The sequence below is a fragment of the Grammomys surdaster genome, unplaced genomic scaffold (genome assembly GCF_004785775.1).
Source record: "Grammomys surdaster isolate TR1022 unplaced genomic scaffold, NIH_TR_1.0 232, whole genome shotgun sequence".
Taxonomy (NCBI): Eukaryota; Metazoa; Chordata; class Mammalia; order Rodentia; family Muridae; genus Grammomys; species Grammomys surdaster.
This window is the reverse complement of record NW_021604677.1, coordinates 1,456,499-1,473,034: the sequence shown is the minus strand read 5'-3', so window position 1 is coordinate 1,473,034 and position 16,536 is coordinate 1,456,499. Positions and strand designations below refer to the sequence as shown.

General features: G+C 34.6%; 1 protein-coding gene across 2 annotated transcripts in view; it reads right to left on the bottom strand.

Moving 5' to 3' along the window:
• Ascc3 (activating signal cointegrator 1 complex subunit 3) overlaps positions 1–16,536 on the bottom strand; it is a 266,934-nt gene that overhangs the window by 84,961 nt on the left and 165,437 nt on the right. For both annotated transcript variants that reach the window (XM_028773626.1, XM_028773627.1), the window contains exons 31-34: positions 10,974–11,111; positions 10,760–10,880; positions 9,572–9,704; positions 4,939–5,064 (exon numbers count right to left, since the gene is read on the bottom strand). In XM_028773626.1, coding sequence (XP_028629459.1) covers positions 4,939–5,064; positions 9,572–9,704; positions 10,760–10,880; positions 10,974–11,111 — 518 coding nt within the window. The remainder of the gene's footprint in view (positions 1–4,938; positions 5,065–9,571; positions 9,705–10,759; positions 10,881–10,973; positions 11,112–16,536) is intronic.

The following is a 16,536-nucleotide window of genomic DNA, read 5'->3' as shown; positions in this document are numbered from 1 at the left end:
TCACCTAACATATCCATCCACCAAACACATCTATCTATAGGGCTAGTCTCAGGACTCCTTTTACAGGATTTTATAACTATACACTTAATACTCTGAGGAGATAATGCAAAGACAGACAGTAAGTTTATTAGAAACAAAATACAGCATCACTTGTAGTCTTCCAACATTACTGCACTTTAAGTGCTATACTTACACAACGCATTCATGACAATCTCCAGACTAGTTTTAAAAGACAAAAGCACCTTTAAGAAGTCATGACTGTACTAAATTGTTTATTGGGTATGACTTTTATAAACATTAGGTCTATTGACCTAATTAACTAATTAGATGCATCCATGGAGCTGAAGAGTACTGTACATTTACATTCTCCAGGCTGCATGGTGAAAGCCACTATAATGAGTGTAATTTGTGACCCTTTCTAATGTAGTGGCTCTTGGAGTCAGGAGATGTGGAGTGGTTTGGTGATCCACTAGTGACAGGATCTTTTCTGACAGCTTTATGTAATGAATCAATGAGGATAACCTTAAAAAATTGTATGTGGAATCTTCACCAACCCAGTAAGAATTCAGGACTCTGATAAAATCTCACAATGTCATCCATCTGTCTCCTTAGCAATATACTCTGAAGGCTTTGGGCAAACTTTGGCTGGTTACAACCATGATGTAACTTTGGGCTTGCCATAAGTAACACCATTGAGAACTGGGCATTTGTGGCCACCACAGCAGACAAAAAATATGACATAACATTGTTTGGCTTTGTATCTCACCCTTTGTACTTTCTCAAGCCAGGTGAGGTGGGAAGCCCCGTGTAGAGCAGAGAGCTGATGGTAGTTCCAGCAGGAGAACCTCAGAAGAACCTCATCATATCAGGCTGCTTCTTCCTCCATATCTCCTGGATGTATTTCTATGAACACATCTTGGCTCACCTGATGATTGCTACCAGAGGAAAGGCCAGCTTTGTTTGCATGCTAATTACAAAGCTATTGTGCTCTTTTGCTTGATTTCTCTCATATTGTTTTGAGACAAAAGTTTTGCTGTGTAAGTCAATATGGCCTCTACTCTGCCTCCCTAGTGATAGGATTACAAGTGCACACTAGTATTCCTGGATATATCCACTTGTACAACTTCCCAACCTTAATAGTCAATTTCATATGTTTTAAAACTACCATTTTAATTTTGTATGTGGCTAACAATACATGTTTAGTTTGACTGACAAAATGGATCCGAGTTGAATTTGATGGCACACTCCTCTGAACGGAGCACTGGACAGGCAGAGGCAGAAGAATCAGAATCAGAAGAAGCAGAGAGGCAGAAGAGGCAGAAGAGGCAGAAGAGGCAGAGAGGCAGAGAGGCTGAGGCAGAAGGTATCTCTGAGTTTGAAACCAGCCTGGTCTACATAGTGACTTCCAGAACAGCTGAGTTTCAGAACAGCATTACAGCTACACTGTCTCAACTACCAACCCCCAAATAAACGAAGTAAGTGGATCGGAAAATGTATATCTTAAAACAGGGAAATATAAACCACGAACAGGATTTTAACCAACCTAACTTATGACACAAAATGATTCTGCCTACATTCTGTGCTGAAGCACTGCAACAGTGTTCCTTTTGCTCACAAAGAAAAAGCTAAAGCTGTGGCCTATACAGTTCCACATGACTTATTCATATCACAGCAAAGCAAAAACTTTTGTCTACTTGACTAATGCATCTTCAAAACAGCTAGAATTGTGGCTGGATCTTGGAGCACTTTACCAAGAAGGCTTGTACTGTAGAATAATAATAGTTGTATTCTAACCAGAGTTATCTCAAACATTTATTTACATAGCCACTAAAGGAACAAGCACATGTGCTACATAGGTAGAAAAGAATGGATACTGTTGTATCCTAAATATCAGTTGATGCATCATTTATAAAAATGTGATTGGAATATTTAAGACTTTCATAGCCTGGCTGGCTATGCTGGGTAGGATATACCAAAATGGATCAACAGTGGCAGTAAAAGCCCCAAGGGAGAAAAATCTGTTTACTGGAGCTGCTGTAGGTGAATATATCTTTCTTCTATCTCTTCCAGTGCCTTTGGGAGCTGGCCTACAGGTCAACATGCACAGAGAATGCAACTACCACAAGTAGAAACTTCTTTAAGCCAGGCCATTAAGATGGTGGAATCTTTGGACAACTAGTGCCCAAATTTCCTCTTAGGCAATGATGGCCACAAAACAAAGCTTGTGAGACAATGTGAACTCTGCTATGCATGCTGATTTACATAAATGTTGACTACAAGCAGGGTTGACACATAAGTCACTGATACTCAAAATTCCTTAGATCAGAGAGCTAGTATAAGTTCCTTTTAAAATTCATTGCTGTGTATTACTTCTAGTTCCAACTCTAATTACTACTCTTTATTATGGCCATATATAGATTTCCTCACTATAAAAAAATAAACTGAAGCCAATTCAATCAAAACCAAAATCACTGGAAAATTTCTTACTCATTATCTTAAAAGAAAACTAAACTGTATCTAATTTACATATTTTTACACAATTAACTTAATTTTGATAAACAGTATTTAAAAGAGTACAAATGAGACTAGAATAGGGATAGATTAGAAGCAGTTAAAGAGTGACTAAAACTAGGAAAAGTAAAAGGAAAAGATAAAAAGACTGGTTCTGAAGTAAAAGCCAAAATGATGAGTGGCAATATCAACAGGAGAAAATGAGACTAGAGAATTTTGTTAGGTTTATGATTAATTCAGCTTTAGGCATATTAAGAATGAAATGCTGTGGAAAGTCTGTGTTGCAGTATTTACACTGAGAAGATACTACAGTAATTTGATGAAGCAACGACCCAGCAGTATACTTTGATGCTCCTCATATCCAGTAATATGCACATGCAGAAAGAACCTTTATAGAAGAACATAATACTATGTGCTGAGAAGAGAATAGTGTTTCTTCACTGATATTATAAAAATGACGTGAGCAAACATCTGCCTAACCCAAACCAAAGGATGGCATACAAAATAACCAGTAGTACTCATCAACAGGCAATTTTTTTATAGACAGAAAGTCAAAAATGCCACAGGAAAAGCAGCCAACTGTAATAAAAAATACTATGTTTGATTCTAATAGAAAGGGGGGTGTTGCAGAACAACAAACAGGTAAAACCTGAATAAAGGCTATACGTTAGCTAATAGTATTATACAAATGTCAATTTTCTGTGTTTGAAAACTGTACTGTGGTTATAAAAGGTACTAGCATGGGGAAGATAGGTTTGGTGGTATTATTTTGAAAGAATTTTCTTAAATTCTTCCCAATGAAACTTTAGAGCTTTTATTTTTTCATAACACATCAAAAGGGTAATGATTTTGTGGACCCAGTAAGAAACAGTCTGCAACCTGTTATTGACCTTGCTTGTTCTATAGGCTTGTATACTAATCATATAAGCTAGCTGAAGTAATTAGGTTTTTAAAGTAGTCTTCAGGATGGTAGAGATTAACAAAGCAAATGGCAGAATCACATCTCATTAACTGCTGTTAATTGTCTTCTTTACAATTAACAGGATCAAGATATCTTTAGTTTGACTGCTTGATTCAGTATGACCCAGCAAGGATCTGGGGTATTACTCACTTTGAGACGAAGAAAGAAGACACTAAAAGGTGAAGCAACCCACAATCGGGAAGTTAATAAAGAGCAAAGTTGAAAGGAGAATCATTGTTCTCTGGCTTTAAATCCCAAAGTAGTTATAAGATATAGGGCAAGGCACTTATAGCATCTTGCTTCCATTAATTTCTTCAGTTATCAAGCATCTTGGATTAAAATATAAGGAAAGTCCATCACATTCCTCTACTCCTACAATCTTATCCCTTAGGAAAATCAGTAGTTCTAGATGGTCACCTTCTTAATTGTACTGGCACCTTCCCAAATACCTTAAAGTTAAGTAACTCTAAGGGAAGACACCACAATTTAAAACTGACATCAGTGTAAGAAGAAATGCTGGCTGAAAGAAATTTCTTTATAACTCCAATGTAAAATTTTTATAATGACATTTTTTACCATGATTTCTCTGTTAAAGACCTCTTAATGCCTTCATCAGGAATATCTCAGATTTGACCCATGCTCCATTTCCTCTGTATTTGTTATAGCTCTCAGCACCTTCCTCTATTAGTAAACACTTTCTAACTGGTCTTTCTGTTATAACTGTCTTCCTAAACCAACTGATGCTCTGCCAAAGTGCCTAGGAACTGAAACACAGCAAAATCTAATCTGACAATGTTAATTCATGTATAAGCATTTACACTGGCTTGTTTCCTTACCTCCTGACAGGATCAGGGGTGTACTCCTCAGCATGGTGTATGGGGCACAGACCCTTTTCCCTCCAATGCTTTGATTGACATTCTGATGGGAACAAGGTTTAGCTCCATACTCTTTACTCTCCGACAACAACAAATTTTCAGATGCTCCAAACACTAGTAACTGTTCTAAGACCCAGAACCTTTTGTTTTTATTTTTCTATCTAAATGCTTTTTCTTTTCTACTATACCTTTTATACTCCCATAGAATCAAATACAGTGCAATCATCTCTTCTCTTCCAGGGTTCTTTAATCCTACAAATTGCCTCATAAACTTCCCTCATCCAACTACAAAACTCCAACTGTACCTAAGACACTCACTACTACAAAGTTCTGAACATTTCTTACTGACTTCCAGTGTTTTGTTTCCCAACTGCATAGGAAAATTATCCCATGGCAATTCAAAAAATAGTAAATGCATAAATAAGCTATGCTGTCCTGTACTATGACCATATGAGACTATCTAATTTTCTGGCAATCTGGAATCACTAGAATGTCAAGAGCTGACATGCAAAGATTTGGAGTTTCTTGTAAGTACTTGTGCTTTCTGTGTATATAGTTTGCAATTACTCTTTCAAAGAATGTCACACTTACCTGGGATTCATGATAAGACGTCGGAAAAAGTAAGTCCAGGTGATATAATCCATTGCATCTTGCTTTGATGTTATTGTACCTCCAGCAATCTCTGCATTTAAGTGGTCAGACAACACTCCTAATAAGCTATATATTGAATAAAAGACAAGAAATACAATGAATAAAACCCACTTTACTCAGTCAAGATTCAGATTTTTATATTCTAAGCTATAGAAAAGTAGCTTTTAAAATTTATATTTAAATTTAACTGTTCATAATTTATAAATTACTTATTATATACTAATGATAACTGTTAAGATTGTCACAAACTCATCACTCAGGACTACAAACTTAGGAACACATTATAAATCAGCACATATATACTTACATTCTTTCTTTCTTGTTAAAAAGTATGCTGTACTTTTCATATGAATATGAACAGAGTACAGAGAGTGCTACAGAAATAAGGAATTTCCCCAGAATACCTTAAGTAGTAATAATCTGCTGAAAGCAATCACTACTACCTGCCATCTGGTAAATACTCAACAAATGGTAATCCTTGCAATCAATTGTTAAGAAAAGAATGGCTATCTGAAAAATAAAACAAAGGCTGGCAAGAAAAGGGCTAGAAACTTAGAGGGAAGTGAGACTCAAGAGAAGAATTTGGTATGTGAAATGAGAAAATATCAAATACTGCAATAAGAATGGAATAAATACTGTGGAAGAGTACAAGGGAACTGGTGAGACAGGGTTGATAGGAGAAAGCAAAGGTGTTTCTTCCATTCACCTAGTGAGTATTAAGTGCTTGGAAAAAACACCAGCATTTTATTAGGCATTGTGGTGTATGCAAAGGTGATCAGATGTGTTGAAAAACTGGAAGGAACACGGTAATTATAGTTTCTTATATAAAATAGAAAAAAGCAAGCAATGTAAAAAAAAAGGCCAAATAATTACACATAGGAATTTATGCAAGTATTCAAATTAGTTTTTGCAAAGGACATGAAAAGATAAAAAAAAAATCTGAATGTAAAGTCTGTTCTTTGTGTCAATCACAATTTACCTGTGACAGAGCAAGAATGGACACAGTCAGAATGAAAATACTGACACTATCTATTTGAGGGCAGACTATAATCTAGCAATTTCATTTTTTTTCATCACAACCTGACAGAAAAAACATATGTGATATTGGAAGGGTAAAATGCTTCACTATCACATTATGCACAAGAGTAGTAAACTGTGGAGCTCAGCAGTTAGGAATACTTGCAGAGGTCCTCACCATGGTTTCTGGTACCCATAAAAGAACTCAACAGACTTTAACTCCAGTTCCAGGGATCTGATGCCCTCTTCTTGTTTCCTTGAGCATTAGCAGGCATGTGGTACCCTTACATAGATCCAGGCAAAACATGCATACATAGAAAACAAACCATTAAGAGAAAAAAACCGGATTGCTAAATGTGCACTGATAGAGAAGTAAATTAACTATGGAATATTAGCAATAGACAAAGCACTAGAAAAGTTACCTTTTTACTATACAATGTTCAGAGTAAATTAGTATGTTTTTACAATTCAGTATGTTGAAAATGCATAAGATGGTCATATGTTTCTCACATGTTTTTGTGGTATGATTCACTTCTTTTCAGAAAACAATTTCTGCATTTATAAAGTATGCTTGTAACTATTTGTATATATTGCTGAGTTTAATTTAGTGATGTTTTGTTTTGGAATTCTGTATTCATTTAATACATGCACAAGTCAGTTAAGTTCTTAAAAAAGATTACATACTGAATTTTATCATCTAAGTTATTCTGACTCTCTAAACATATTCTATTGTTTCTTTCATCTGTCCTCTGTCTCCTAGTTTCTGTCTCTGGATATTTAACTATATAGTCTAATCCTGATGGCTTGAAATATGCTAATATAGACCAGGCTGGACTCAAACTTAAATGGATTTTCTTGCATCTGCCTTCAGAGTGCTAAGATTGAAAGTGTGCACCACTACACCGTGAAAATCCTACCCTTTATATTAATAGGAGAATGTTCATTTATGACTGATACTATTCCTTCGATACTAGAAAGAATTCAACAGTGAAGCATCTGGGTCAAAAGATTTCATTATAAAAAAATTTTACATTTTGAATTGAATTGCTTTGAAAGACCAGATAGTGATGACTTTTCTTCTTTTCTTTTGTATTGTGATAGTTTAAGTAATTTTGAAAAATAAATTTTACTTTTTGGGCTAAACTGTAAAAATCATTTCTGTAAAGTTGCTTATATTATCTTTTTATCTTTTTAAATATCTTTGATTTCTAATTCTGATATTTAGACACGATTTCCTTCATCTTTGGAAAACACAAACCAACAAGCAAACAGTAGAGCCTGGTGGTGTAGTCCTGTGATCCCAGTTTCTCAGAAAAGGGGTGCTGAGGCATAGAAGTTGCAAGCTCAAGGCCTGTGTAGGCTACTGAGTGAGTTCAAGATCAGTCTGGGTAACCTAGTAAAACCTTGTCTCAAAATAAAAAGCAAGAAAGCGGCCAGTGATATACTTAGTAGTAGGACTTAGCATGACTCAACCCTCCCAAACCACACATAAAAAAGCCAAAGCAAGCAAACAAAAGGTAACCACCAACTTTTGGGACTGTTGAAGTCTTTAATAAATATTTATCTTATAAAAAAATTGATGGGGGGGGGCAGGGAGAAACAGTACTAAAGCCCTGAAGGCCAACAGAAAGGAAACAGGCAACCTCAGGAGGTAGGAGTTGGGAGCACCCTATAAAAAAAGTACCAGAGACATGGGAGGTGAGAGACACTCAGGATCCAAAGGGAGTGAGCTTAGATGAAATGCCTTACAGTGGAGAGAGGGAACTTGTAGAGTGTCCCTTTAGTAGAAAGACAGGGTATCAAGTGGAGGTATGGGATTGTCATCCCACAGTCAAAAACTCTGACCCAGAATTGTTTCTGTCTAAAAGAACTGCACAGACAAAAAATGGAGAAGAGCCTGAGAGAAAGGAGATCGAGAGACAGGCCCAAATTTGGATCCAGCTCAAGGGGAGACTCTAAGGCCTGACACTATTACTGAGGCTATGAAGTGCTTATAGACAGGAGCCTAGCATGGATGCCCTCTGAGAGGCCCAACAAACAGCTGAAAGAGTCAGATGCAGATCTTTCACCTAGTCAATGTAGAGAAGCTGGGGATCCCTGTGGTGGAATTAGGGAGAAACTGGAGGAAGGTGAGGAGGAGGAGGGCGATCTATAGGAAAACCAGCACTCTCAACTAACCTGGACCCTCAAAGATCTGTCAGACACTGAGCCGCCAAACAAACAGCATACACCAGCTGATATGAGGCCCCTGACACATACAGAGCAGAGGAGTATCTGTTCTGGCCCCCCTGAGAGAAGACGTACCTAACCCTTGAAAGACGTGAGGTCCCTGGGAATGGAGAGGTCTAGTGGGGTGAAAGTGGGGTGAGAGTAGTGTGACCACATCCTCTTGGAAATAGGGGAGTAGGAATGGGATAAGGGACAGTGAGAGGGTGGACCTGGAGGGGGATAATGACTGGACTGTAAAAAAGGAATAAAACAAACAAACAAACAAACAAACAAATAAAAAAAAGATTTACCTTTATTTTCAAGAGTGCCTGTATGAGTGCTTGCGGGTGTCTATGGGTGTGTGTCTGTCTACCTGGGGACTGGCGTATGTGAATGCAGCACACTTAGAGGTCAGAAGAGAGTACCGGATTACATGGGAGCTGCCAAATTACTCAGGATCAGTATTATAAACTTTAGTTACTTGTCTCTTTATTGTGAACATTATTAATTGCAAAAAAATCGAAAAGTACCTAAAGCAAATACCAAGGAAAATACAAATTTCTCCATAAAGTAATACTGTGCTGAATGCTTTCCTAACAACAGATAACAATTCTAACTTTACTCATGTGAATCATTCATGTGGGTAACCTAGGATTGCTATCACCCCCATTTTACACATAATGAGGAGTGAAACTCATTACTCAATGCCAAGCAGAGCTCTGAATTCAACCTGGGTCATCTGGTGTCAGAGCCAATAGATCTGTGTACACAGGGGCTTAAGAGCACACAAGAATATTTCTTTTACAATGATAATCACAGCTGCACATTGTCTCATAGTAATAATTACATTATGAAGTTCAGCAATAATTTTTCTAATATCTTTTAGTAAAACAAAAATATCAAAACAAAATAAAATTAAACAACCCCACATAACCAAAAAATATAAAGTAAAGCATGGAGTTTTGTGTTGGCCAATTACTCTGAGGCACCAGGCCTATTCCAGAGAGTGGCTGGTACACAGAGTCACTTCATTGATATAAACTTTCCCAAGAGATATCAACTGCAAATAGATTTCTTGTTAGAAATTTTTGTTTTGTTGTTTGTATTCTTTTTTATTTGGTTCTTTTGAGGGAGACAGAGAAGGGGAAAGGGAAGAGGGGAGGTTGCATGAACATGAAGCTGAGTGGGTAGGGAGGGGGACATAATCTGAGAGAAGTTGGGAATGGGAAAGAATATAATCAAAGCATTGTAGGACAAAACTTATTTTTAATTAAAAAGAAATATAACCAGGAAAACACCAACTCACTTTAAAATGAAACACTTTATACTACTTTAAAACCAAACTTACCTTGATTCTACTGGGAAAGGTTCATAAAGAAACTTTTTATAAAAATCTTTTTTTATATCATGAACTAGAATTACAGCTTTGCCCTGGTCATCAAATTGAGGTCTCCCAGCTCGCCCCATCATCTGCAGCACATCTATGGAAGAGGAAATCAAAGGCATTCTGCAGTGACACTGAGCATGCATAGAGCTATCCATCAGGGCATACTTCTCACAGAAAGAATTAACAGTCAACACAATTTTTAACAACACGTGTGTGCTTCTTTGATCATTACATACATTCCCTAATTTAAATACGAATGTACATACACTATATATATATGTAATATGCTATACTCAAAAAATTATACTAAGTAACTGTAATTTAAATTTGAACTTTTAAAATGGTAGCTTACGTTATTTATGAAATAAATTTCTCTCGAGTTACATGATTTAAGATGAGTTTTGAGATCCAGCACTGATATAAAAGTCAGAAGGGTATGGTAGCCTGACTGTATCTCAGCACTTGGGAGGCAGAGACAGGGGTTCTGAAAACAAGTTGGCCAGCTAGACTAGATGAGTACATCTACTCTGTTATTTAGTAAATAACAGAGCCCATGTTTTAGGAAACGATAGCAGAGTGACTGAGGAAGACAGTTGGTATCAACTTCTAGCCTCTGTCTGCATGTACACACATAATGCTAGTGTGCCCCCCACTCCACAGTATCAGCATACCTACATTCATGCACACACATAAAATAAATAACATCTCTATTTTAATTAAACATGGAAAAGGAAAACCCATACAGGAACCTCTCCTTTTAGGCCATTTGTCTACTTGTTTCCCCTAGATGAGAAAGCTATTTGGTTCTTATCTTTTATCCTCTTGGAGAATAAAAGTTACTTCTTTTTTAATCTTTAAGAAGGTTTATAGTAATTTATAATTAAAACCTATTTAGCTTTTGAAATCTATTAATTGTACTGCTGATTCAAAATTTATTGTTCTTAGTAATTATTAACCAGTACTTTTATTTAAGAATTTAAAAAAGTAAATATACAAGTTCTACATTTTGTTAATCATTTGTACTGAAAACTAACACTTCTTAACTTGTTTATTAGATACTTAAATGGGATGAAATCTCAAAATTAAATTTATATAAACTTAAACTGCTAAAATAAAATACAAGCTTACTATATCTCTGCAGAAAGTTACCTGTGATGGGAAAATCCACATAACGTCTTGTCTTTCCATCATAATATTCAGTTCCCTTAATAATTACTAAGTGTGCTGGAAAGTTTACACCCCATGCTAATGTGCTTGTGGCAATGAGAACCTAAAAGATAAAGATAATATCTTACAGCTAAGTAAAAGAAAACTTCTATGTTACTTTTAAATAAGTATTCAATGAAGACAGAAAAGAAAGTACCTGAACTTTACAGTTCACAAACAGTTCTTCTACTGTTTTTCTGTCTCTTTCATGCAGGCCAGCATGATGCATTCCTATACCAAATGCCAGAGTCAGCTTCAGGTTGGAATCTCGTATTGTTCCAATGATGTTCTCCATCTGCAAATGCAAGCACAAATCCAAGATGCAGATGCATCTGCTTCAAAATACTCATGCATTTCAATTACATTTGGTTGACACTGCTGTGCTTTTTTACTTTAATGACATTATAGAGGAATAAATATATAACACCTCTACTATTTTCATTGAAGCTGGGTAAACTGAAAGGAATTCCTACTTGGTAAACACATGCTCTCCATACTACCCATTTTAATATTATGCAATAAGAAATATATCATGATAATCAGAAGCTCCCCTTAATGATTAAAGACTATTTAAAAGGATATAACATTGTCTAATATGGTTCAGCATCTTATCATGTTTTAAAAAACACTTGCTTTTCTGGATCTGTGTTTAAAATTGAGAAAAATACAAACAAGAAGCATCTGATACAATTCTAGCAGACAGAAATTATTCCAATCAAGCTTTCATACTGAATTTAGCACCCATTAAGGAAGTCACATGAATCCTCTGAGCCTTAGGTCCTTATCTGTAAATTAGAGTAGTAGGAACCTTATATATGCTTTTAAATTCCCCCATTAGAGTCATGCAATAACTACTATTGGCCTTATATACAAATTTCCAAAGGGTAAGAAGGTTTTGAAGATATCTGAAGGATGACTGTTTCAAACTTCTCTCCCAGAACGGCCACAACTTTAGCTATATCGGTCTGAACTATTTTGATCATAAAAAGAAAAATCAGACTATTTCTGCTTATTCCTTATTACTTTGATTAGCAGTGAAGCTTAAAAAAAAGCTTTACCTATTCCCTGGCTGTTTTCTTCCTTTCTTCCCTTCCCTCCTTTCTCCTCCCCCAATGCATTAACACTTCACTTTAGTAAATGTGACAGCTGTCTTTCTCTTATTGGTGTGACATAGATTTTTGTATTTATGGGTATTAATCTTTTCCTTATTTAGTTTTTCAAACTTCATTTTACTTATTATTTAAAAGTATCATGATGGACACAAAGTTTCAAAAATATTTAATTATGTTTCATTACTTATTTTCACAAACATCTATAAAATATGCATTTGCCTACAATTTAACTTCTGCTATAGTTCTAATTTGTATCTTAACAATTATGTACATTCTATTTTTGTACTGAAATTATGTTGATAGTCCAAAGCATTCATTCTATCAATTAAACTGACTATATGAGTCCTTATTTTAAGTATAAACTACATATTTCCTATATAGATTATATAAATTTCTTCCTTATATCAAAGTTTTTAATATATTAAAAATGTTCACATATTCTGTTTTGTATTAAAGAGTTCATATCTAACTCTACTTAGCTCTGTCAAGTTTCACATACCTATGTTTTTGAAATATGCTTTATAAATAATCTTTGAATATTTTATTCTTCTCTATTATATATTAGAAATAATGTTTGCAACACATATTTGATGGTGATAAACAGAAAATTTTATATGCTTATAATTTTTTCCTTTTAAAGCACTAAACAGAAAGTGAAATCTTTTTTGTTTAGTGCCCCTCTCTGCTGTCCTTAAAGCAGAGAGTAACCTCAGAAACAGCACAGGAAGATTTTTCTTGTCATAATCATTCAACATGACACTTCTTAAAGGGTATTTTAGTTACCCCAAAAGGCTATTTTAGTTACCTCTATAGCCTTATCACCACATCCACTAGTACTAAATACTGGAGGGAGAATGTGGAAAAAGTAACACATGCAATTTTATATATTTGAGAGTAAAAGACAAAAATCTCACTCCATTTTGCTCTTTAACTGACAACTTTTTTCATACACAACCATACCTGTACAAGTTTCCTCTTGTAAGTCTGCATAAACTAAGCATTTCAAAATCTGTAATTAAGGATCCTTAATCTGGCTGCTACATTTTAGAAGAAATACTTAAGTCCACATTACCCATACAAGGAATCATTGCTTCCATTTCTATTTATTTTGTTTTCACAATAAAAAACTTGTAAAAATTTAAAATGTGGGAATAAACTGTTTTGTACATAATACATAATAACGCATAAAACAGGAAGGTAAAGCTTAATAATAATATTAGTTTATAGAAAGTCATTCATTGAGTAGAAAATGCTCTGAATAACATACATATAAGAAATATTATCAACTTTCACTGTGATGGCTGCATTCTTTCTCATACTACATGATAACTAACAGCATTTCTACATTTATTTGTGAACATAACAAACTATTTGAAATTTAGCATAAGATATGTACTCTGTCTACAACAAAGATAGTATAAGAAGGTTCACAAAGTTTCTCATAGACTATATGAGCCATTTTCACTGCATAAGGTATTTTCAATTTATTCTAGAAGGTATTAATAAACCGATGTTTTCTCAAAATGGCTTTTAGATTTTTCAGTTTTTAATAAGTACATATGAACTGTGTAACTCAAAGTGTGCGAGGACAATCAAAAGCCAAAGTTCTTTATAATAGGAGGTTTGGGGAAAGAGGAGTTGTTTTTCACTCCTCCTACCTCATGTTCACATAAATCAATGCATTAAAAGGAGAGCTTTGCCTATCTGAACAGGAAATCCCTGAAATACTCAAGAGGGCAATCACAGAAAAAACAACTTCATTTATTATCAGTTTCTAGAGATGAAATAGCAAAAAGGGAAATTTATAGATGTTAATCATTCAACATAAAATACTACTGAAGTAGAATGAAATAACTTAAAAATACATTTTACTGAATTGTATATCTTATTATTCTTTTTTAAAACGAGTTTCATATAGATGAAAACATTTTAAGTTAAACAAAAAACTTTGAGGATTTTTATATACTGAAAGGTAAACATTTCAATAGATATTTCTTCATCCCTTTCTGTTTGCCTAACATTATGCTACCACTTTTTAAAGCTTATCACAGATTATTCTTTATACAATACAGTAGTATTAATATCATAGTACATAACATAGGTGCTAAGTTATGTCAAATTAAAATTTTTCACTGATTTTTAAGTCAATTCGGTAACCTTTCTCCACTTTGAGTCAATGAAATAAAATGCACAAAAATTATTTGCATTACTATCTCAATTTCTCTAGGAATCCTTAAGCAAATATAATGCCCATAACTTACTATACAAAAACAGATACGATATGACTGATAGGCTTAATTTTTGGTTAGATGGGATGCTACAGAATTATGACTAACTGCAACACTAAAAACAACAGGAAGCTTCAAGTTCAGTGTTCATTGTTTAATAAACATTTGTTGTGATGCATTGGTATTTTTCAAATAAACAGCCTTTGAAATATGTTAGACCACCTAATAGTTAAACAAAAAAAAATTCCATATTGCACATAAAAGAGAAACAGATCTATATTCTTCGAAGAAGTGATCTGTTTAACGGATAGGAGCAGAGGCACATATGTAAGCTGTTGAACCATTTACTTTAACTTAATAGAATTTTTTTATATTTTAAATTTATTATACTCAAAAAGCTTTTGTAGAGAGATAGGATTCCATTTAAGTAGATACATTACTCTGGGCCTAAGGAACACTCCAGTCAGAATATAATTCAGCAAGTTGATGACAATGCTGGCTCCAAAAGAAAGGAGACCAGATTGGACAAGAATGAGCTAACAGACTGTGCAGCCCAGTTCTGTCCCTTTGAGTATGATATATTGTTTCAAGATGCTAAAATCCCATAGCTTCTCAAAGCATATCTGTTGTGCTGGTTTTCCCATTTTCACAGAATCCTCATTATCAGAACTCTATACTCTTTTCAAAGCATGTCAGACTCAGACCATATGCCATTGAATAATGCTTATCAATGGTCTGAACTGCTCAATAGAAGATGCACCAAGCAGAAGAATCACAAAAGCTACAAAGCCTTTTAAAAGCAGAAATAAACAAGTCACATTGATACATGTTAGATAAGTTTAAATATTTTTGTCCCAAATATTCATTTCTTAACCTGTTACTGTATGATGAACCTCAGAAATAGAAGAGGGGAAATTAACAGTGAAGGAAGCAACTAAACATTCTACTGATACGCAAATAGAAAAGAATTCAAGAATAGTTATTCAGAATAAAATTTTCAAAAATCCCCAATACTGCAAAATTATGCTCCTTTACTGAACCCCAAATATATCCATACAACAAATGATTTACCATATAGTGACACATTAAATTTAAGTATATACATATGTGATTAATGAAATAATTCTGCCTTGGGGCAACGCTTAGCAACAGAGCACCTCCTTTTTACATACAAAGCCATGGGTTCAATCTTCGGTAATGATGACAGAAAAAAATTACATGCAGAGTAAATAGGGAAGGAAAGTGTGAATTACAAGTAAGTAAAATAAAGCCTAAAAATAAATAAAACTTAAACAACAACAGATTTGTCATGTCTGCCAAACATACATAATTCCATTTAAAAATTATTTTTAGCTTGGCTTAATTTTTTACTATTATAAAAACTGAGTTATAGAGTAAGATATTAACAGTCTTTCCTTATTCTTATTTCTACATTAATTCCCTACATCACTAGCAGAAAATTATTCTGTACACACTTCATATTTACTTTTGAACATAACTTTTATGCTTATTTCCATTTATAGAGAGTTATGATTCTATACTACATGTTTGAAGAATATTTCCATATATTAAAAAGGCTTTTTGAATGCAGAAGAAACTAGTTTGCAAATGAATTTTATAGAGTTAACCTTATTTCTTTTTCATTTTTGGAGACAGAGTCTAACTGTAGCCCTGGCTGTCCCGGAACTCACTGTGTAGACCAGGCTAGTCTTGAACTCACAGAAATCTACCTGCTTCTGTCTCTCCGGTGCCAGGATTAAAGGTATGTGTCACCATACCTGAGTAGAATTAACTTTTAAAGGTAGCACAATTATATTTTATTACTGAATTAAATCATTAAAGACGATAACCAGAAGAGCATAAATATAATGTCAAAGCTCACCTCATTGCTTTCAGCAGCAGTAGCCTTTTTATATGGCATTTTCAATGTTTTAGAACCATGGTACTAACAAAGGTTCAGTATCCCTTATCTGCTTCTGAAATATGTGCAGATTGGGCACCCTAATATTAATATTTCTAAAGCAATAGTTTCTAAACATAGGTACAATATATAACACTTAACATACCAAACAAAAATACTTTTAAGGATCCTAACTGTTTTTAGCACATTTTCTTCTCACAGCAGTCCTGTGAGGACAGAGTTGTTACCATCCCTTTTAAATATGAAAAATTGAACCTCAGTAGCTAAGTAGCACACTTGAGTCATATAACTAATGGTAGGCAGTCAGATCCCAGAACTGCTGCATGTAGTTCATGCCTTCAAACACAGCGCCCCCGTCCCCAATACTATCACATGAATGAGACTACTGTTACAGTGTTTACTATACCCCACTGTTCTAGAGTGTATGCAGAAAACAAGTTAAGACACAATGAATAATTA